We start from the raw sequence: 23,345 nt of genomic DNA on the forward strand, positions 1-23,345 counted from the left end.
CTGCTCTCTGCAGTACAGGGTTTTCTATGCCGTTGTGCCCTTTTGTGATGCTTTGAGATCTCTTTTTGTATTTGTTTTCCCCATCTGTCGTGGTTTAGGAATGGTGCTCCACAGTTTAGTTCTTCCCCCCACCCCTTCGAGACTTTCCATACCACACTGTCACTCACTTGCTCCTCTTCTGCCCCCCAGCCCCCGGGGGCCAGAGAGGAGAACTGGATGCACAAAAGGCAAAGATCACAGCTTGAGATAAGAACAATTTAATGGAAACAGCAATGAGATAAGTAAACAAACGCTAGCAGCAGCAATATTAATAAGAAAAGTATGTAAAAAAGAGAGAGTGATTCACATGCAAGAATGCTCATTGCATAGCCTGACTTGACCAAAGCCAGGTTGTTGTGACTGTATAGGAGGAGTGCACTGCTTCTTGGAAATGAAAGAGGAATCCCTTTTCCCTGCCCCAGCAATGATGCGAGATGGCATCAAATAACACAGTGTGTTGGCCCTCCCCTTGGGCTGGGCTGGAATCAAGACACCATCCTCATTTATTTCAGTTTGCCAAGAAAACCAGTTCTGACAACCTTATTTTTCTCAGATAAGTGTTTTCCTGCATCTATCTGATACGTTCCCAAAAGCTGTTCAGTGCATGCCCTTACCCCATTCACAGTGCCGTACAGCACCACCTGTGCAAAACCATCTTCTTCCTCATGCTGCCTAGTTCTGAGAGGCACTTGCCCTTATGTGTCAATTGGATTTATCATTTTTGCTGAAAACTGTCAGAGCTGGGGTAGGTGGGTGTCTGACATAATCGGGGGCTGTAGTCCTTGGTCTGTTGGTGGCCAGCTTGCCAAGGCAGGATGCCAGCCTGCTCCAGACAGTGACCTTCCCTGCCACTCCTGTGGGGACTGCCGATTTTTTATAAATGAAACTGCACTGAAGTCCAGCAATTCTGGAAATGCAGTGCGAGTCTGTGCATACAGTAAATCTTACACCAAATCTAAGACAAAAAACCTACATTACCTATATTGCCTGTATTCTCTGCTGCTCTGCAGTGTTCCTGTCATATTCTGGCATGAGTGTACAACTCTAGTGCCACAGTAGGAATTGTACAGTGTCTTACAGAGGGAAGGCTGAAGTAAAGCTTTAAGAGAGGAAAGATGAAGTATTTTTTGGAGAAAGAAAAGCCTGAATGTGTGCTACACTGCTTCAGACCTCTTAATTTCATTTTTGTAAATGTTATACGTATTTGTTTGTGAATTCCAGATTGGGAGCCATGCCTTTGGTGAAAAGGAACATTGAACCACGGCATCTCTGCCGAGGAGCTCTGCCAGAGGGAATTACAAGTGAACTGGAATGTGTAACAAATAGCACACTTGCTGCTATCATACGCCAGCTAAGCAGCTTAAGTAAGTATCTGTAACTTCCTGCAAGTATTGAATTCACAATGAAAAACTGAAGAGATGAAAAGCTTTAAGATGGATTGTTTTAAATAGCAAAAGTACGGTATGGGACATTGCCACTTATGTATTGTAATAATATGCTATTTCATTGCCTTTATGCTCTTCTATATTTTGAAGTTTATTAAAAACCCAAACCAATCCTCCCCCTACCCCCAAACCCCACTCCAAAAAACAAATTGACAAAAATCCAAACAAGCAGAAAAAAAACCCATTGCCTAGAAAAGCCCCAACCAAAGAACTGGAGCATAGAAAACCTGAGGTTTTTCTAAGGTGAGAGAAATTAGTGCAAGAAACAAGACCAACACTTGAGTTCTTGCCTTTCAGTCCTACAGGATTAAGCCAGCAAACTCTTCTGCCTCTTGGCATTAAATTACACATTTGACTGAAATTTTACTTTTTCGTAGTGTGCTAGTCTTTCTTAAGCCTTCTCTTTTATATATATATATATATATCTATATGTATGTGTGCTCAATTCATATGAATGAAATTAAGCACATTGAAAGGATGCCATTTGCTGAACAAACCTTCAGGCTACCGTTGAAGTAGGCTAGCATCAGCTCTATACAGAGTAGCCTACACACCACACCTGTCAGGTGACACCACCACTAGCAACTCTAGAAGCATGACTGGAGTCTTTGCAAGATGAACAATATTTTTGATGAAAGGGATAAGAGATGTTTTTCAGACAGTCTTTAACAATCAGCAGCTGTTGTTTGTGCTGATAACGCTGGTCCTAGAAAAGAAATTACTGCTTTATCAGTTGCTTTACTTTGTAAATGGACGTGGTTTTAAAACTGAGCGTCTATATGGAGCTCAGACTATGGGGCCCACTGGTGTTCAGTTCATGATGATAGGAAAAAGCCTTTTCTTAGGGAAAGAGGACAAGAAATAATACAGCGTTTGCTCTTTGCAGTAGTCAGTGATTTAGGGATTTTTTTCTGAGCTGGAGGTCCATATGAATCATCCTATGTAATGAGCATTTGTAAAACTAGCATCTGTGGTATTGCTTGGATCTTTTGAAATAGGGATTACGCCTTTTTCTCAACCAATGACCTGTGGCAGAATGTCCCACAATGGATGTTGACCTGTTTCTTCCTTTTGTTACCTTCTCATTCTGATGTAATAGAAAATAATAAAAGGTACTTTCATCTTGTACATTTTCCTAATATTTTGTGTTTTAAAAAAAATCTTTATCCTGTTTTCCTGGTGATTCCTTTTCCAGGTTAAAGCTTCCTGATCTGTAAGTGATCTTCTTGAATATAAACAATTTTGTATTTCTGATCACTGTTATTTCTGCTTTGGATATGTGAGTTAGGCTATGTTGTGGGTTTTTAAGGTGGATGTTGATAACTTCAGATCATATTCAAAACAGCTTTTTTTATCACTGTTGTCCTAAGAATTTGTCAAACTTTGATTGTTGCTAAGCATTCAGTTATTTTTTTCAGAAAAGCTTGCAAGTGATCCTCTGATCTTTCCTGAACAGCAGCTGACGATTTAGTGTCTGTTATGTAGGGTTAATTTGTGTTTGCATTGTCATTGAGTTTCATTTACTGTTTTCTCAGACAGTTGCTTAGTAGTGACATCCTTAAGTTTCAGAAAAGTGAGAAGAATGGCTAATGTTCTAATGTTACTGAAGAAGGTGTGATAAGGCCTCATTTTGGTATTGCTCAATGATTGTCTAAGTGTGGATAATACACTTTTTACTTGTCTGACTTGCTAGGAATGTGTGCAGCTTTCATTTATCCAGATTTGGTCCTGGGGCTAATCTGTTAGAATGCGTATTTAGATCCTCTTACGATTGTTGCTGAGGAACTGACTACTTATATTCATATCCTGCAATTTTCCTGTAGCAGATTTCCAGGGTCATCTGAAGTCTTTATAGACAGCCCCTAAAGTTCTGTTAGTGTCAAGTTAAATATCTATGCAAATAAATTATATGTCCTTAGTCTTAACAGATGGATAGGTGGTATTTAGCAAGTGAAAAGTACCACCAGTTCTCATCCACAGGCCAAAATATGTCATGTTTGCAGAGGGTTGGTTTTTTTATTTTGTTTTTTTTTCAGACAGCATTTGCTTTGCCTATTTTTTGAGCCAGCTGGGAACAAGGAAATGATCACAAAAAAATAAATGCTGTGCTGGAGCTGAAGTAGTACCTCCTGCTGACAGCATCAGAGCTGGTTGGTGTTCCCACAGCTTGAGGCATAGAGTGAGCAAGTTCAGGTCTATCGTGCAGTCACGCTGGTTTTTTAGTGTTGCACTGTGAGTTCAGTGTGGATTTGAAAATCTGGCAGGTCTGTACTGTTGCATACAAACTTGGCTTGCTTCTGCCTCTGCTCTTTTCAGGAGATGTGAACAAGCTCCAATCCAAAGGGACCGTGTTCTCAGGAGAGCTTTTTCTGTAATATGTTTTCAGATTTGGTTTTGTTTCCAACCAGCTGGCTCAAAGCACAGGCAGAGTGAGCAGTATTATGTATGTAACTGTGCACTTTTATGTAAGGCAGAATCTTGTCGAGGGGATTCGCCTCCAGTGGAGAGGAGAGACTCTATTGGAAGGGAACGACAGGGAGCATTTGCAGCCTGTACCTGTAAGCATGGAGGAAGTGTAATCTCTGGAGACTTGGAAGACTTCCTTTCATGCAGAGAGCAACATCCACCAACTTGCCTCTAGTATTTTCTTGGGTAGGTTGGCCATTGGCTCAGTTTCACTAGTTTTCAAGCAGAACTGAGCATTCTGCATCCCATCTGTGTCACTCTCTTCTGTAGTACTGCTGAATCAGGCTGGGTTGGGAAGATTGTTTTTTTGCCATTAAATGTCATGCTAGAGGTACTCTGAGAAAGGAGATGGGAATCAAGACCTAGTCAGAAACAGCTTACCTGTGCATCTTTAAAAGAAGAGGAGGGGTAAAGCGTGATTGTAATGTTTCTAGTTAATCTAGTTACAAATGGGTGACTGGAATCACTGTCTTCTGTAGTTGGAGGGAACCTTAGATGGAAAGACTGCATAAATTCTTTCATGGATTTTTAAATTAATGTATAGGTTTGCCACATGTTGGGCAACATCTGTTGTTTTAAAATTACCGTCTTGCAGTACCAAAATGAGCTCTGAAATGGAAAGATACATGCCTTTTTCCCTGCTTGTTTCTGTTTTGTTAAAGATCTAATTTAAACAATGGCAACATAGAAAAAACTTGAATTGTTTTTTTTTTTTCTAAAACTTACTACATCATGTTAATCACAACAGCATGTCCAAAACTGCTTTACTATGTCACTGTTTTCTCAGACAGGAGATTGACAATCTGTCTTTTGCATGTTCTAGTCTAGCAAGTGTTGAAAAAAAATCAAATATTAAAAGAAGTATGATCCTACTTGGCCTTCCGAAAGATAAATGACAAACATCCATCTCCTTGACTTCTCTAGGGGTGATGTGTTTAATCCTAGGATGTGGCAGTCCTCTCTCAGCGGGCTGATTTCAATATATTAACGTAAATTAACATCTATTAAAATTGGTTGAGTTCTGAATACTGGTGGCTGAAGAATATTATATCTGCTTTATTTAGCTGAAGAGTTGAAAAGCTTATTTTGTCCATAGCTTGGAATAACATCTTCATTTGGAGCAACTAAATCAAGTGGGGATTATAAATGAATTTCAACTGGCTGCTGGGAACACTTAGAGAACACTTTTAGTGTGAAGGTGATTGAACACTGGCACGGGCAGCCCAGAGGAGTTGTGGAGCCTTCATCCTTGCAAATATTCAAAACTCAGCTGGTCAGATTCCTGTCTCATTGTGCTTTGAACCGGGAATCGGACCAGATGATTTTGAACTTCAGCTGTTCTATGGTTGTGTATGGCTTTTGTTTTGGAGGGGAAGGAGATTAGGAGCAGGTAGACAGCATACCTTTCTTATCCACTTTCCACATATATATTAAGCAGGGCTTGCTTACACTGACATACCTTAACATTTTGGGTTAGTTTTTGGGTTATCTTTTATGTAGTATTGAAAACTGTTACTGGTAAAGTCCTTCATTCAATGGCAATCACTTCTTTTTTCTTGTGATTCACAAACAGTGCTTTCTGATAATGGATTAGTCTAGTTGTTGTTTCTTCCAGGTAAGTGATCCAAGAAAGGAGCAGATGGTCCTGTTGACTTCGGAAGTGTGGCCATTTTTTTACATTGAATTATCTCCAGATGTTCACGAGTTGGAATCTAAACTGAAATTTTCATTGTGTTTTTACTTTTCTTTGCAAAATATTAAGGCTGGTTATTGGACCCAACATAAAATGGCAGCAGTAAGGGCTGTTCTTTTGTAAGTCCCTGTCATTTAGGTGGTTAGTGCATATTCCATATTCTTCCAAGTATTAGATGGTTTTCCTTTGTCTCTCTCTCCCCCCCGCTTTCTGCTCTTCAGACTCTTCTTGATACAGGTCATAACAAGATGAGCTTAATTCAGAAGTAGGGTTTTTCAATTTGTTTTTGTTTAGAAAGCATGGTTAAATGCAGGAGGCAGGATTTTTTTTTTTACAAGGATTTATTGAGGGGATTTGGCTGCAGAAATTGTCAAGAGAGACAATAAAATGGAATAGTATCTGGGTAGGAGGGACCATCAGTTCAGTGAGTGCGAGCCATGAGTTTGGATGGAATCTGAAATTTGTAGGGGAAGTTCTGGGGCAGGCGAACTATTAAATTTGGGATCTGGAAGCACTGATCAGGAGTGGAGGATAGTTGTGGACTGGGGCACAAAGAGAGTCAAAACTGTGGATGAGTATACCTAGTTCTGTGGGAGGGCTGGGAGAGGAATGGCTGTGCACAATGATCTGTGCATCAGGGAGGGATTTGGTTTATCATGTGGCACCTTCTGTCCACCGTAGCACTTGCAGGGAAGGGCCTGAGGCTGAAAATCTGTACAAGGCACTGGTGAAGCCACACTTTTGAGTACTTTGTCCAGTTCTGGGCCCCTCAGTTCAGGAAGGACTTTGAGGTGCTGGAGTGGATTCAGAGATGGGCAACAAAGCTGGTTAAGGGTCTGGATCACAAGTCTGAGGAGCAGCTGAAGGGAGCTGGGGGTGTTTAGCCTGGAGAATAAGAGGCTTTGTGGGACCTCATCACTCTACACCTGCCTGAAAGGAAGGGGTAGCCTGGGGGGGGGTTGGCCTCTTCTGCCAGGTAGCGAGTGACAGGGTGAGAGGACAAAGCCTTAAACTGCTTTAGGAGAGGTTTAGGTTGGACACAGGGAGGAATCTCTTCACAAAAAGTGCGATGAGACATTGGAATGGGCTGCCCAGGAGACTGGAGTCACCATCCCTTGGAGGTGTTTAAGGAAAGACTCTAGATGTTGTACTTGGTGTCATGGTCTAGTTGATGTGATAGTGGTGGAACATAGGTTGGACTCCGTGATCTCAGAAGTCTTTTCCAACCTGATTGGTTCAGTGATTTGGTGTTCTGGACTGTGCTGTCCACTCTCACAGTGATTGAGAACACACAGCAGGTGAAAGAGAGGCTGGAGAGGTTTTGCCATGGGTAAATGTTGTCAGTGGCCTGTGACCCTCTCTCAAATGGCTCCAGGGACACCTGTATATGCAGTCAGCATTTACAGAGGTAAGTGGGCTGCCTTGCAGGAGAATTACCCGTTTCATGCTGCTTTAAATTTGATGTTGGCCTGTGCTTATGCTTGAAATGAAATCTTACTTTGGATTTCAAGATTTTAATTTCAAAATGTACTTCAGGTGCTTTCATGGGCTGCAGTAACTTTAGGCCTCTTCATCGCAGAGGCAGGTTTTAATGCTCAGTTGTCTGTCAGTTGGCACTAGTCCAGCTATGTAAGGATTAGAGTTTTTAAGAAGACTGCTAACCAGGATGTCCAGAAGAATAGACTTCAGGCAGAATTTCGATATATTTTGACATTTTTGTACAAATTTGTTGCCCCAAAATTTGCTGAATGACAAACTGTGCTGTTCTAATCCTAGAGCTACTGTGTTTTATTATGCTTCATGGTATTGAAACAATTTGTCTTGTGTTTTGTAAGCCACCAGCAAAGGGATTTCCTTGTCTATTTTCTTACATAGGCAAACATGCTGAAGACATATTTGGTGAATTGTTTAATGAGGCCAACAGCTTCTACATCAGGGCAAATTCCCTCCAAGACAGAATTGATCGCCTTGCTGTCAAAGTCACCCAGCTGGATTCAACAGTGGAAGAGGGTAAGTAATTGCATGAAAGCACTGAGCCAGAAGTGATGTTGACAAGACCACAGTATTTAATTGCACAATAACCTCTGTCTTTTCAAAGTAATTCCATGCTGATATTTCATCTTGTCTCAGTAAGGCAAGCTGGGAATAATCACTTTAGTAGAGCAAGTAAAAGTATTCTTGAATCAAGAAGCCTCTGTAGTAATGGAGCTATTAAGCTGCCTTTTTCACGAGGAAAACTTTGAGTTTGTGAATGTAGTAAATCATAAATTCATAAATATAGACCTTACTGGAAGTAAGTCAGAATATTGGTAAAATTTTGAGACACTGGGTGTCCCTATTAATTTCAGGGTAGGGTAGTCGCAAGCTATATTTAGTTGTTCTGATCATCAAAAATCTTGTAATAGTCTGTATTTAAACAAGTCACTGTGTTCAGATCAAGAAGGTGAAATTCTTTAGGGAGTTCTACTCACTAGAAACTGTATTTCCTTTAAGAATATTTCCCGTTTATAAGCTTTGTCATTCACTTCATAAATACACAGTAAAAACAAAGAATTTAAGTAACATCATTATATTGTTTGAAAGTGCTTATTTGGGTAGATAAAGCATTTCTCTGTCTAGTTTTAAAAGTTGTTAACATGTATCTTGGCCTCCATGCTATATGTCTGAGCCAGCCAATGCCTGTACTTCCTGTTTAGATGATTCCTGACATTTACTAAAATGTGAAAGGTTTTTATATCAGTACAGTACTGTAATATTGACTCAGTAGTAGTTATTGCTACTTGTGATATATTTAAGAGTGCTATTTATATGGCGTATATATTTTACTTGCCATTCAGATTTTTGCAGTTTATATATTTATAGTGCCAATATTAAATTTTACTGTTGATACTTAATAGTGAAATGGTGTAATAGTTAGCCTTCCTGTTTTTAACTGGTTACTGTCTGGAAATTATTGCGTGTCGTCGTTTCATGGTTTTTGGAACATATTAACTGTTAGACTACCACAGTTTCCTGGAGAAGCTGTGGATGCCCTATCTCCCAAGAAACCTGGTTAAGTGAAAGGTGTCCTTGTCCATGGTAGGGGGATTGGAATGAGATGATCTTTAAGGTCCCCTCCAAACCAAACCACTCTGATAATTTTTGATACGAGCACCTGCATTTTGCTGTATTAGGAGTCAAGAGCTATATGGGAACATAAACTAAGCTCCTTTGGGCTCACTCTTCAGCTTAGTTTTTGAGGTGTATTTTGTTGGTGCTATAAGCAAAACTAGATGATGTTAATACAATATACTTTTGGAAATGCAGTTCACATCTTGGTTTTGCTGCTGTTCCCCCCCTCCTTTTTTTTTTCTTTATTAAAATGCTTCATTAATGTCTCATTAGTGTTATGCAGTATCACCCAACTAGTTTTCAGAGTTTGGAGAATAATTATAGTCTCTTGGAGGGGAAAACTAGTGTGGACTGAGAATTTAATCAGCGTTTATTTTAAACTGATAGCAGTTGTTACTCTTGCATTGCTAATCATGCTTTGTATTAATAAGCTGTGTATACAAACTGCTGTCACCTTAGTGTTAGTAGTATTTTTTATTAGCTCCTTCCTGTAGAAGTTGAAGTATTTGTAATAATTAATTGAACTGTCAGAATTAGTATGTTTCTGGATAGCTTTGGCATTTAAACAAAATGTCAGTTGCAGGGTTGTTTTAAAATTCCTTCAGATTTGATTGCATCGGTGATTTCTTATATTCTTAGCTGTAATTAATATAGTCTATAGCAAAGATATTTTATATATAAAAATCTACAGTTGAAAAAACATTTTTTAAAAATTGAAGTTAAGTTTTCAAAAATACATAAATTACTTATTCTAAGAATCTTCAGGAAAACATATTTTTTAATTACTTTCAGTATCTTCCATCAAACAAGAATGAAAAAATTCAGATATATACATCTAAAAATCTGCCTGAAATACCTTATACTTACAGGCAAGTTTAAATAGAAAGTACTTTCAAAAATTATGTTTTGTACTTCAGATGGAGGGAATGGGGGGATGACTGCTCAACATTAAATATTCTATTTTTAATTTTTGCTTTTGTAAAAGTTACAGAAGAAACTAAGTAGTTCTTGGAGAGAGAAGCAAGACTTCAGCCCAGATACCAAAAATAGTTTGGCAAAGAAGTCTGAGTGGGATTTGGTGTCCATCATGACGAACAATAACAGTAAAATTCCATCCTTTTTTCTTTTTTCAAGTCGTCAGTGTACTACATTTTTGGCCATTACTATTTATTTACCTTGTGATAATTTCTCAGAGTTTGTCCTTGAGAGTCAATAAATTAGATGAATGGGCAAGAAATATTAGATGAAATGTCAATGGGAATGAAAAGAGACTAACACAGTGCATTTTGCTTGCACAAGGCCTACAGCTTGCACTCTTATGAAGCGCTGGGATCAAATCCAGAAGTGGTCAGTGTCATTGTAGACAGCCGACTGAAGACTTCAACATCCTCTTCAACAGCAGTCTAAAACCTGTATTTCAGGGTACTTAGGGGTAGAGGATGATGTCAAGAGCTTACTTTTAAATCGTGATTGCCCTTTAACTGGATCTTCTTTAACAGTGATTGCTGCATCTCATGTAAACTTGTATTAAGAGTGAAAGAAAGTCTTTATAAAAGTGACAGGAACAATTAAAACCAACTTCCATCTTTCATTTGGAAAGAAAGAATGAAAAGCCTGGTGTTGTTTTCCCCAGAGCTGTGTGTGTGAAAAGATAAAATGAAAGTATGGAAGTGCAAGTATTTCTCTCTGTAGAGACATGATCAAAACTTAAGAGCAAGAAGTGTTTAGTTATATGAGAAGACATGGGAGTTGAGAGAGAGTTAAGTAAGTGGAACTCTCTCTCACAGGAGGTTGTTGCAGCTGTAATTTAATTATACTTAGAATGGGCTGCAATGTGTATTGAGATACCATGTGCAGTTACAAAACACACTGTGTCAGAGGAATTCCAGACCTTGTGTTTCAGTCTCGAAGCCAGTCTTTCTGATGTTAGAACTCCAGGATAAATCTTATAAAAAGGGGAAATGGTTGGACATCTGCACGTGACAGCATTCTTGCATCAACTTCCAAGATGCTGTCTGTGGTCCCATTACTTTATGTGAGGTTCTGAACCAGGTGACAGTTAAATCTGTTTTATCATGTTAATTCTTGCATACCTTTGTGCTTAATTTCAGGACTATCCACGATGGAAGAACTTGTCTTTCTGTTAACTTGCTGAAAGCAGTTCAAATAATTAGTGGAAAATGGATGTTGTGTATCCACTTCCATTTGTTTCAGACCTATGGTAAATGTACTTCTGTTTCTAACAGTATCCTTACAGGACATCAACATGAAAAAAGCATTCAAGAGCTCAACAGTTCAAGACCAGCAGGTAGTTTCAAAGAACAGCATTCCGAACCCGGTGGCTGATATTTATAATCAAAGTGATAAACCACCACCTCTGAATATTCTTTCACCTTATAGGTAAGGAAATATTGATTGTTTACCTTCTTGTACTTTGCTCTTTATTTCCTAATTGTATGCAGAGAATAGTTATAACAGAAGGGGAAAGCTATACTGATTATTACGATTTTATTTTTCGTGATTGATAAAACTCAGTAGGCAATATTTTGAGTATTGATGCAGTAAATGATTTATTTCATTTTTAAAAATGGTATAGCACAGCATTTGCACTGTAATTAATTTTTAAGAATTTTTAATTGGAAGGTAAATGTGTAGGATTTATGACCAAAGGATGTGTTTTTGCTGCTGCTGCAGATGCTGGTGGTATTTGTTTATTGACATCCAGGTAAGGGTTGTTATTGATCAGCTTGAGGTTTGGATGATCATCAAAGGTAAGTTTTTCTGGATTTAAAAAATACCAATTCATGTATTTTTAGCTTTTCTTCTGCTGTTTTTCCAGGGATGATAAGAAAGATGGATTGAAGTTCTATACTGATCCTTCCTATTTTTTTGATCTTTGGAAAGAAAAAATGTTACAAGATACTGAAGATAAGCGAAAAGAAAAGAGGAGACAAAAGGTAAAAGCAGAAACATAATAGCACATTTGTGCATTGCAATTTATGTGCAGTTGTCCAGGCATAAGAACAGTCACATCATACTTAGTTTGTGTGCGTGGAAAGATTGTTCCTCTTTGTGTGGCTGTAAATTCAGTGCATTCCATTTTTATAGCTTATCCTGTCTCTTTTAAGAAGGCAGCAAATTGAATTTTAGGAGTGCTGTGGTTATTTTCCAAGATGCTTCCTTGAATCCTTTGCTGGTATCTGCTTATTGGTACCCAGAAAAATGGCCCTGTTGTGCTCCAGAAAAAGACGTTGTAATGGAATAGGAAAGGAATTGGAATTGAGAGGTTTTTCCATTCCACTTTCCCATTTTTTCCATTCTGATTTTAGAGGAAAAAATACAGATGCTTTAATAAGAATTTATAAAATCACTTGACCATTTTTTTATTCCTTTAGAACAATTTCTACAAAACTATATATACAAGTTACTTTTAGACTTTAACTTCGGCAACACATCCCACTTATTTCCGTCCATGGTATATTTTTTGAAGATTTTAATTGTCTTATTACAGTCTACAAATGTGAATATACTCAATTGCCGTCAGGTGGGATTATAGCCATACATCACAGAAATATCCCTTGATAAATTCTAGCTGAAGCTCTTTTTGGTATTTGATTTGATTAAATATATGCCAGCTAAGAAGAAAGCAGCATAGACTTCAGTTAGCATGGATAAAGTTCACTTTGTGATGGGGAGAAATCTCAGGTTTAGCTTTCCAGAAGATGCTTTTCAAGCATTTCATGGTCTGGATTCTTTGGAGAGCAGGATGGTTTGTTTGGGTGAGATGTCTCCCAGGAACACTTTGTTCCACAGGTTGCTGAACCAAATGTCCTTTTTCCTTTTACTCTTGTCCTTGTGGTAGCAGTAACCAGGAATGAATCCAGAGCATTTATTAACAATTTGATAACTGAATTTAAATTTTCAATCTATTAAATGAGAATTCTTTACCCGATTTATACTCTACAGAAGCACAAAACTTGATAGTTTTTGAGATACTGCTCAGGTGAAATAAATGTGTATTGTTTAGCAAAGTACAAGCTAGACATCCAAATGGAATCTTATTCAGCTAACCAAATACAACTAGTTTTTAGCTTCATTTTTTCAGGTGCTTGGTGAAAATTGAGAGTAGTCCTTCCACCAGAGAATCAGTTTTCCAGTATTATTTTGGTAATTTGCCCTAAGTGCCCATGCTGTTGCAGCAGGAGGTTTCTGAGGAGTTTAAAATTTTCTTGCCTCAGATATTATGCTTTTTGTTTATGTGTACAGTTTAATTGAAAATATCTAACAGGCATCCTCTGATTTGGCTCTTTCAGGTGAATTTTTTTCTGAAGAAAACTGTACTTTTAATTCTTTAAGTTTGAAATTTGTGTAGTCTGGTTTTTTTTTTTTTTACTTTCTGTAGACCAGTGTCTGAGGGTTGAGTGTAGTTTTGACTTGGTATGTATCAGTAATTTTCTAAATTGAATTACTGTAACTAGGGCAGTTGTGATTAAACAAAGGAAGTTGTTATAATTTGCTCTTTATTGTTCCAGCTTTTTATCTGAGAATAATTAGCTATTCAAGCAAGTAATTTTTTTAAATTTGGAAAGCTTGTATTTCAGAAATCATTCTTGATGACTTGTATTTTGATAGGATTTTATAAATTTGTAGTCAGGAAAATACTCTAGGCATGTGCTTCCAGTTTTTTGTAAGTATTGCAAATACTTGCTGAAGCTACTTTTTATTGCTAGTTCTTAATTCTTTATTAAGATGCTTGAAATACCATTTGCTAATTCTTGATGCAAATATGAAACTTAAAATTAACTCAATCCTCTTTGAAGGCTCTAATGTTTTGTGTTTGCTGAAATAATTTCCTGTCAACATGAATGATGTACCTGTTTTCTGGCTAAATCTACAGCATCCACTTGTCTGCCACCGCTTCTATTACAGCTAGTTACCTTTTTTTTAACTCCTTTTAATATTACTTTAATTTTCTGAGAATTATTTCCAGCTGTAATTATCTAGAAAGTCTTCAGCTCCCCTTCAACTCTGTCATCTTTGCCCTGGGTAGTAAAGCTAGACCTGTCACCATTGTCAAGGGAATGAAACTGCTACTGAAAACTCCTCCTAGAGGTATATGTGGCTTTGTCAGCTGCTAGGAACAGGGCTGCCCCACTGTTCTGGAAGACAATTTAATGTTTTAGAGATGTATTGATACAATATTTAATCAAAATATCACTACCAGTAGCATTTAGTACTGCTTGAGTAAAAAGGATTCAAGTGTATTTATTTATTAGCATGCTTACAGATGCTGGTGTGGAGCAGCCTGTCCAGTTGAAATCTGATCCAATTAAAACCAGCTAAGCTTTGTGTTTATTTTTTGTTGTTTATACATCCATATATATTTACCTTTTCATTTAAAACAAAGGGATCTCTTTAAAAGTAAACTTCTAAATAGTAAGCAGTAACTGAAAGCAGTCATACAAGCAGTCTTGATTGTAGAGGAATTGTATCAAAATTGTCTTGCCAGTAGCATCATATATTGGTCAAAAGGTGGATATTTATTTTATTTAGAATCTTGCAAGAAATATGTAGTTGTGACCTCTAGATGACAAAACTGTTGTTCTGAAAGAAGAAAACACTGTTTTCTGTGAGAAAGTTTACTTGGGCTTCTGAAATATAGCATGATTCAGGTAACAAAATCTTAATAAATGATTCAGGATAAAAGTTGAAAATTAAAAAATCCCAGAACATTATCAGCAAGTAATTGAAAAGGACAGATGAAAAGCTTTTAACAGGCATATATTCAACCATGGCAATTAGCAAAAATTTAGATATTTAAAATAAAGTGTGTCCTTTCTGCTCCAAATCCTGTATTGGCAGAATTTGATCTGAAAAAGTGGTTATCGGACATAAAAAGGATGTGATTCTAAAAGGTTTGTGGAGGAAAAATATTTTGGAAGAGCTGATTAGAACCAAGATGATCACTGTTATTTAACATAAATCAGACCGAAAATCTGTTTGATGTAGAAATGAGAGTTGTCAAAACATTTGGGTGTTGACCTTCAAGAAGTCTTTTGTGTCATTCTAAATGTTAGCAGGGTCAGCAGGTCTCTCATGCTAACATGTATGAACAAGCAAGAGATCTAAAACAAGGGCAAGTAAGCCATTTGATAGGGTTTTTTTTAATGTAATGTCTTACATATTATTTCAGAATTACTTACTCAGTGCTGTTTGGCAGTTGGAGTAAAAGACCTGTGTTCATCTGTGATGAACTTTTTGTTGAGCTGCTTTCCAATTATTATCCCTTATTTTGTGGGTCTAGATTTCCCAGCTAAAAGGCTTGCCTACCAAGCTCTTCTCTCAATACAATTAATTGACTGTGTTCTCAGAATACCAATATAATTCTTTCCTGAGAAACTATATTTCTAGCAGCCAAAAAGTCTAATACCAACTAACTAATAGATAAAACATGTATTCTAAGGTGTGGCATCTAGAGATGACTGAAAAAAAAAAAACCTATGCTCTCATGAATACTGAGAAAAGGAGTAGCAGACCCTTAGTCTGACTTGAGCAATCTTGTTCATTTTTTGTGATGAAGCACCAGTATGATTTATGTTCAGCCTGGGTAGTCAGAAGTAGGTGAGTACAGCATTTCCAAGGTGTTGAAAGCATTGTGTCCCAATATTAGGAGATCTTGCTGGCAGTGATGTAAAGATAAATAGGTATGATAAACACTGACATTGGTTCAGCCTGATGTTATATTGAAAGACAGAAGCAGCCAAGTTTGTCATGAACCTGTCAAGCTGTAATATACTGTTGGCCTGAGTATTTACTGACTCATTGCATAGAAAATGAACACAATTCATTTTCATATCAGAGAATGGGAAATGATGAGGAGAAACTAGGAGAATCTTCAGTTGCTAATTGGATCTGAGAAGGGAGAGGAAGGTAAAACAGAAATAATTTCACATAGACTATGGAATAGGAAAGTGTGTCCAATTTCTCCATAGTTCCCCAGGTCCTGCAGATTGTGACCATAATGAACAACCAGAATAGCCCTGAGCTTATTTAACATTTTCAGAAGTCTGATATTTAGGAGATGAAAATTACAAGTGCTTCAGGGTTAAATAAAAGACATTATGTCAACTTTCTGGTTTTCAAAATTGGTCGCATTTCTGTATTAGGAAAACCAGGAGACTGGCATCACGCTAACACATGCATCCTACAGAACAAAGGCAAATCAAGAGTCTTGAGACTAATGAGGGTCCTAGCATAAGGAGATATTATTTTCAGTGCAGAGAAATTTTATGAAGACTTGGCTTCATCTGTAAATCTGGTCTTATTTTCATGCACTCTAACTGCATTTTAACCAGCTTTTTTCCTTTCCTTTTTTTCTCTCTCTTTGCATGCTTTATTTCTTTTGTTTGGACATTAGGAGCAAAAGCGTATAGATGGCACCACCCGTGAGGTGAAAAAGGTTAGAAAAGCCAGGAACAGACGCCAGGAGTGGAATATGATGGCATATGACAAAGAGCTTAGACCTGACAACAGGTTGTCTCAAAGTGTGTACCATGGAGCATCTTCCGAGGGATCACTGTCCCCAGATACTAGGTCTGTTCACAGCAAAGCTGTTTCTTATACCACAATTGTATGTTCAGCAATACTGAGTAGAATTAGGTGTTTTTACAGGATGGGAATAGTTAGACAAAACATGCAGTACACATTTAAAACATTTTTTCCAAGTTTACTTTAAAGCATAAATGACAGATTCTGTAATGACTTTTTTCTTCCTCAGCTTCACATGAGCATTTTGTCATCATAATGTTATGTATTGCGGAGAAATAAGTGTTTGCTACATGCTTTGTATTTGATCTTCAGTAGCTGTAGTTACAAAGCATTTAAGTTTCTACTAGAAAATGTCAGTAGCTCTTCCATAGTGTCTAGTTTGTTGTTTGGTGCTCTGCTGGTAGCTTTATAAATATTTTTCTGTGATCTACTCAGTCGAGAATACTTTTGCCTGTAAAGAATGCTTCAGTGGGAGAAGAGTTCAGCTTTTTGATGTTACAGTAGTCTGAAAAGCAAGCTACAAAACCAGATGAGATGTTATTGCTTGAAATAACAAAAAAATCCCTGCTTAGAGATACGCAGCAGAATACATTGACTGAGATTCCCTTTGAGCTCAGTGGGAGTTACCTGATGTGCATTGAAGTCTTAGTTTTTTACACTAAGCTGATCTCACCAGAGGATTTTCCCACTTACTTTATTTCCTATATCTGTTGTGATTAAGTGCTAGCAATAAACATAGAAATAAATAGAATCCACAGGAAAAAAATGTTTAAACTGTTGAATGGCTAGGTTGAGGAGGCAGCTGCCACTGCAGGAGTGTGGACTGATACCTTTAGTCCACTGTCCAGTGGAGATTAATTTAAAAGAAAAAAATCTGCTCAGAACTTGTAATCTTGTGGTGTTTGTGAAAAGTAATGAACTTGTAATTGAAACACAGTATTTGATATTGCTGTTGGTCTTTCAGTAATGTATTTAGACTCCCTCCTGTATAAAAACTATTGTTTGTTTGGTTTTATTTCACAGTTTCTAATGCAGAACTTCGTCTCCTGTTAGTTTTAATGAAACACTGCAGACTGATAAAGCTTTACATAGGTTAATCTAGTAAAAGGTGTGGAGTTTTTCATCACGAGTTCTGTTTCACACTTTGAGTCTTTTTTTTTTCAGATTTAACACCTTGCTTCCAGGATTCCTGAGTTTAAAGTATCATAATGAAGTGATCTGTTTTTATCTCCCAGCAATGTCAACATGTCTCTGGCTGTTTGCAGATATCTTTGGTATTTGCAACCTGTGGGATTTTTAAGCGGAAATTGTAGGATGCGTCTCTGTGTTGGATTTTGATGTTGTTTGTGTGACAGATAACATGTACTTACATAAGCCTTTTATATTTTATAAATTATGGAGTATTTTGCATTTCAGTGAATCATATATCTGAGATTGAGTCCTGAAATCTGTTTTTCATCCATGAGGGGTTGATTCTGAGAATGCTAGTGAGGTGGAGAGAGGGCTTTTTATTTTTTCACCTTGGAGCTATGCAAAAGCCATACATATAGAAATATGTACTGGCTTGAGAGACATTTTCACGCTGCCAGCTACTGCATGAGGATTATTTTGTAAGTCAGGTCCCAAAGAAGTGTATTTGGTTATACTGTGGTTTTTCTTCTGCTGCTAAAGTAAAAGAAAAAAATGGTCATATTTCTTCTCGTTTGCTAATTGTAAGACCTAAGCGTTATATGTTGACATCCCAGTGTTTGGTCTCTGGCAATTTACAATGTATTTGTTATACTTACTGTACTTTAGAGAGAGAAACACAAGCTGAACCCAAACAGAAACCAGCAAATTAATGTGAGAAAAGTAAGAACAAGAAAAGAAGAGTGGGAGAGAAGGAAAATGGGCATTGAGTTCATGAGTGACGCAAAGAAAATGGAACAGGCAGGAAGCATGAAAGAGGACAAAATGCCCAAAGGGTTTGTTATTTTGTTTTGCTCAAAGCCCTGGCTTTTTGTTGCTTACCTTGCTTCCAGTCTCACAGATAAGTGCATCAGTTCACTGTGTTCACTAAAAGCCAGGCTGCACCATTGTTCATTACTAAAACAAGTCTTCACAGTAATGGGATGAAAAGATCCTTTTGCTCCCTCTCTTGGGCTTATTTGACAGAGCATCCTAGACTTTGTATCTTTATGAACTCTCTGCTCAACTAATACTTACATTTCCCAGTTTCATTAAGCCTTTCCAACAAAATTAATTGTGCAAACAAATGAAAAGCGTTTTCTAACTTTTGAAATTGTTTTTCTCTGCATTGGTAAAATACATTCTTCTGCATAATTGCAAGTGCTTGCAGTATTGCTTTTCTTTTTCTGCTTGTTAACTTGAGGCAGGCTGGTAAGTATTATAATTGCAAACAATGAACTGTCAAAATCATTGACAAAAACCATAAGCTTCCTTATGGCTACTAAAATTCTTGTGCTTTCTGTGGACTTAACAGGGAGTGGTGCTTGATGAATTGGGGAATCCTCTTGCAAGAAAAATAATGCTGATTGTATTCTTTTTAGCTTATTTTGTCAGTTATTTAGATAATGCCCTGTTACACTCACACAATCTGTTCTTCTGCATCAATTTACTTTAATTTTAGGTCACATGCATCTGATGTTACAGATTATTCTTATCCTGCTACTCCGAATCATTCCCTCCATCAGCAGATAGCAATGCCTTCCTATGGAGCAGGAGATGGTCCACAGTACATGGCAGCATCCCAAAGCCATGAGCATGAATACAGACCACCCTCCACCACTGTACGACACGCCACTTTAAACAGACCTCAGCAGCCACCTCCACCTCCACCCCAGCCTTCAGATGGCCAGCACAGCTCAGTACCTGTGGTACCAGCAGAATATGGGTAAATCTGATTTATTCTAGTGGATTTTTGGCAAAGCCAGAGGAATGCATGTTTTTTATGACCATTGTAATGTGTAATGCATCAAAGAAAAAGGCCCCAAATACACTACTTGCCTCCTTGGGGAGGACAGAAGAAAACTGGTATAATTTCTATGGATAAACTGAACTTAAAGTGAAGAAATCGTGAAAATAGAAATAACCAAGTTTGTATTGAATGAAGTGTGTATTGGTGAAGTCAGTATGATTGTAAAATATTAAGGGTGCTAATATAATATTGAAGAAGGGATAACTTTTCTTTAAAGTGGAAAGTAGTTACAGGATAATTTGGATAATATTTTAAACTTCAGGACATGTGCAGAAAAAAAGAGTATTGTCGATTGTGATTAATCTGGCAGTCCTTGCTGCATCTCTGAAATGCCTTTTTAGAGAAGCTTGTGACAGAATTGGAAGAGGTCTCCTCAGACACAAATTCCATACTGCTGCAGGAGGAATGCCACTTTTTAATTCAAGACAAAGATTTATCAAACGCCTGTGTAGATATTTTCCCTGAATGCATTCTGAAAGAAGGCTTGCTCCAGAGTTCTGGTTCTCCTGTAGCAAGTAAACATCTGTTTTCTAATGAGTCTGTCTGTTCTTTTGTGTAAATAGGCTTAAACTTTCAAGTTGTAACGCCAGGAAAGTTGTAGTCATTCTTGCCTTTGTTGTTTTTAATACTATGCAAGCCAAGGTTTGTCATCCTTGCTTCATGCATCCAGGGATAGCATTTGCCTGGTTCATGGCTATCGTGCTGCAGATGACTCAGTTAGGAGTGACTGTTCTAGCCTGCCCCTTCTCTGTTTTTTCCAGTGTGTAAGGCATTACTGTGCTTAGCCCTCAGGTCCATGACCATTGTTAGGGTGTTGCAGTTGCTGTACAGTGGCATGCGTCACTCAATGTCATCAGTCACTTAGCTTCAACTCCTGTCTCCTATATCTAGTTCTTTACCTGCTTCATAACTCTTACCAATTTGCATTTTTTTTTCTGATTAAGATTTCTTTCAGTGATGTTTTAACAAAGAAATGAGCTCTTCCCTGTGCCTCCTATTTAAAGAATCAGTCAAATGTATCAATTTAATTAAATGGTATTTAAACTGATAAATTTCACCGAAGAAGCACATGAAACTTACCTTTGGATAAATCCTTCCTTTCATACTTTCCATTGTTCTCCGTGTCTGTATCCTCTATTACCTCTTGACCTATGGAATTGAAGGGTGTAGTCTGCCATTTTCTTAGTCCCTTTTACATCAAAGACTTTGTACTTAACAGTCCCACAGAGTAGATGTTTAATAAGCAATGCAGCTTTATACTTAATTAGGTAGGAGAATTAAGATAAAAAGCTCACTTTGTAGAGTGCTGGAAGGACATTGCCTTTAACATTTGTCTTAAATCTCTATATCAGCAATATTTCACAATTCTTACGCATATAATCACTTGCATATTTAAGTCACCAGTTTAAATTGCTTTTGGTTTTTGTTTTACCTGAGGTTGGATAAGTATAGTTTAAGGGGCAATAATTTTGTAAGTCATAACTTTGAATGCATTAAATGTTTTTGTTCTGTTTTAATATAGGATGCTTCCAGCTCAGATGGTGGATTATTACAATCCTACAGGTCCTCCCCCTCCTCCTCCCCCACCTATGATTCCTTCAGCACAAACTGCATTTGTTAGTCCCCTTCAGCTTCCTGTACCACCTTCCCATTCTGGACTGGTGACTGGCTCTACATATGCAGCTACTCATCCTCCTCCTTCTGGTGGGCTTGTTGTCACTGCTCCTCCTCCTCCCGGCCCACCTCCTCCCCCTCCAGGCCCTCCTACTGCAGGTGCATCCCTCTCTTCCTCCCCCATGCACGCTCCTCCAGCATCGGAGGCGAAGCAGGCACCGATGAGCGATGCACGGAGTGATCTTCTGGCTGCCATCAGGATGGGTAAGTGCACACTGAGTTTTAGGTATTCCCTTTTTTGTTTTCCAGTGAGAGCACAGTGTTTTCCACTGAAATGAGTTTATGGCTTCTTTTCCCAGCTGGGCAGATTTCATTAACCACAAGTCCCACACACCCATTCTGACATTTGTCAGCCATGAGGTTGGATCATTATCTAACACCTAAAGTTGCACAGCTTTGTCAAGCGTGTTTGTGTGAACACAATGAATGCAGCACTTGTGTTTGTTATGTAATGTGCTAGTAGGTATACCTGAATTTTTGCTTCTCTTCAGAAGAACTGAATTAGCCAACACCAGGCTTCAGCCTACTGATTGTTTTAACCAGTGACTCACAGCTCTTCCTGACCTCACTTACAATATGGAGCTGTAGGTCTAATAGTATTTCCAAATAGAGTTTTGAAAACTTTCATCTTTGGATCAAAATTACCTGTATGGTCTTGAATATTTAGCTTCTTCAACATACTGTTGACAGTTTTAGAAGTCCAAAAGTATTCAGTCTCTGAGAATTATTTCCCATCTGCCTTTTTTCTTTCCCTCTTCCTTGCTCAAGGAGGGTCTCTTATCTCAATGCTCGCTTTTTTCCCCCCTCCTTTTCTTCCTGAGTATTTTGTGAGCGTGCAACAGACTCACCAATAACAGTGTCAAGTATGAAACGTCTTGCCTGGAAAGCTTTGTCTGAGAGTAAATTGTCTCTTCAGGAATTCAGCTGAAGAAGGTGCAGGAGCAGCGTGAGCAGGAGGCGAAGCGCGAGCCCGTGGGCAATGACGTGGCCACCATCCTGTCGAGGCGCATTGCCGTGGAGTACAGCGATTCCGACGATGACTCCGAGTTTGATGAGAACGACTGGTCAGATTGAACGTGGTCCAAGCCTACTGGCAACTACATCAAATACTTTGCTTCAGTGGTTGCTTTGTTAGCAAGATGTAAAGCAGGACGTTGACATGTATTAAGGCTAGTAAGGGAAGTGCTAAAATTGAATTGGTGTTATTCAGAATGCTGTAGCTTAGCAACTCTGGTAATAATGATGTGATTATGCTTATGCAGATCAGAAACTTGTCTTACTTTCAGTATTTACTGCGTAATTCTTAAGTGCCACTAAATGTAGCAACTTGTGCTGCGTGCAAAATATGCTGCAGTTGTTGCACTGTTACAGAACCAGCATTTTATTTTACTTTCCTGTTCTTGAAGGGATAAAATATATTTTTTTGAATTTACATCTTATTCTTTTAATTATGTAAGCAACTTAGATACTTGTGAATTGGTCTGGTTGTTAGTCTTTGAGGGCAGCTAACTGTATGGCTGAGTGAAGTGTTGAGTTCCATTAATGTGACTTCTAGATTTTTTTATTAGGTACTAATTATGCCCACCTTAGTCTATTTTTAACCACTTCTGGGCTTAAGTTTTTATGCATACAGAATTGATTTTATACTATCTTCCTTTTTATCTTAAAAATGTAGCAGATGAGGAAATGTATACTTTGCCGAATGAACCCAGAAAGAACATTTGGTGAGCAGACAGGACATGTCTGTAACAGTACCAGCTCGAAGCTGCTGGCTGCTTGTTGGGAAGAGTGCTGGGGGGGATCTCTGCTGGATGGCAGATGCATGTCCGTGTTATAAATGAAAATACCTGTAGAACTCTTCAGTCTTATGATAAGATCAGCTGGATGCAGGATAGACCTGATGGAAACCCTGTGGCTATTGCAGTGCAGAAATGCTACTGCTATTACTAAAGATTGGAACAGTCTATATCTAGTGATCAGATACATTTCACAAGTATTAAACTTGGTCTTTCTGCCTGTAGGTATAATTGTGTGTAAATAAGTTCAGTTGTTGTTGATTTGTACATGTGTAGTCATGTAGCACATTGACTCAGAACTCTTACTTTGAATGTATTTCTTTCCCAGTACATCCCATGGATAAAAAACGGGCAGTTAAAGCAGTTTTGATGGCTGTTGAGGTACTATGCCATATATAGAGACACTCACTTTCTTGGTCCTTTCCTAGGCATAGTTGCTGCCATGAAGTCTGCTTTGACTGTCACTGTTTTCCTTGTTTTCCTTTTATTTTTATCATCAGTACAGTATTAAAATGGTTTTTGTTTTGTTTTTCATTTCTGGACCAAGAGTCAGGCTGCTGCTTTGCCTAATGAGGCTTTTAAATTTTATTCATAGC

General features: G+C 38.0%; 1 protein-coding gene across 2 annotated transcripts; it reads left to right on the forward strand.

Annotated features, from left to right (window-relative positions):
* Positions 1–1,270: 1,270 nt before the first annotated feature.
* On the forward strand, positions 1,271–22,027 carry WASF3 (WASP family member 3). 2 transcript variants are annotated; one of them, XM_062514679.1, is made up of 8 exons: positions 1,271–1,403; positions 7,519–7,653; positions 11,001–11,154; positions 11,594–11,711; positions 16,172–16,347; positions 18,932–19,195; positions 20,802–21,157; positions 21,870–22,027. In XM_062514679.1, exons 1-8 carry the CDS (start codon positions 1,271–1,273, stop codon positions 22,025–22,027), a joined length of 1,494 nt encoding a protein of 497 aa, XP_062370663.1. The 2 variants fall into 2 exon arrangements, with proteins under 2 accessions (XP_062370663.1, XP_062370664.1); XM_062514680.1 differs by lacking the exon at positions 16,172–16,347 and adding an exon at positions 18,100–18,266.
* Positions 22,028–23,345: the final 1,318 nt, after the last annotated feature.

The sequence above is a fragment of the Cinclus cinclus genome, chromosome 2 (genome assembly GCF_963662255.1).
Source record: "Cinclus cinclus chromosome 2, bCinCin1.1, whole genome shotgun sequence".
Classification (NCBI taxonomy): domain Eukaryota; kingdom Metazoa; phylum Chordata; class Aves; order Passeriformes; family Cinclidae; genus Cinclus; species Cinclus cinclus.

What these genes read in the sequence shown, in the direction of transcription:
- WASF3 (XM_062514679.1), top strand. Translation starts at nt 1,271, where the DNA reads ATGCCTTTGGTGAAAAGGAACATTGAACCACGGCATCTCTGCCGAGGA. An exon ending in GGATTCAACAGTGGAAGAGG is followed by an intron (nt 7,654 to 11,000) that starts GTAAGTAATTGC and finishes TGTTTCTAACAG; the next exon opens with TATCCTTACAGGACATCAAC. An exon ending in TCACTGTCCCCAGATACTAG is followed by an intron (nt 16,348 to 18,931) that starts GTCTGTTCACAG and finishes CTTTAATTTTAG; the next exon opens with GTCACATGCATCTGATGTTA.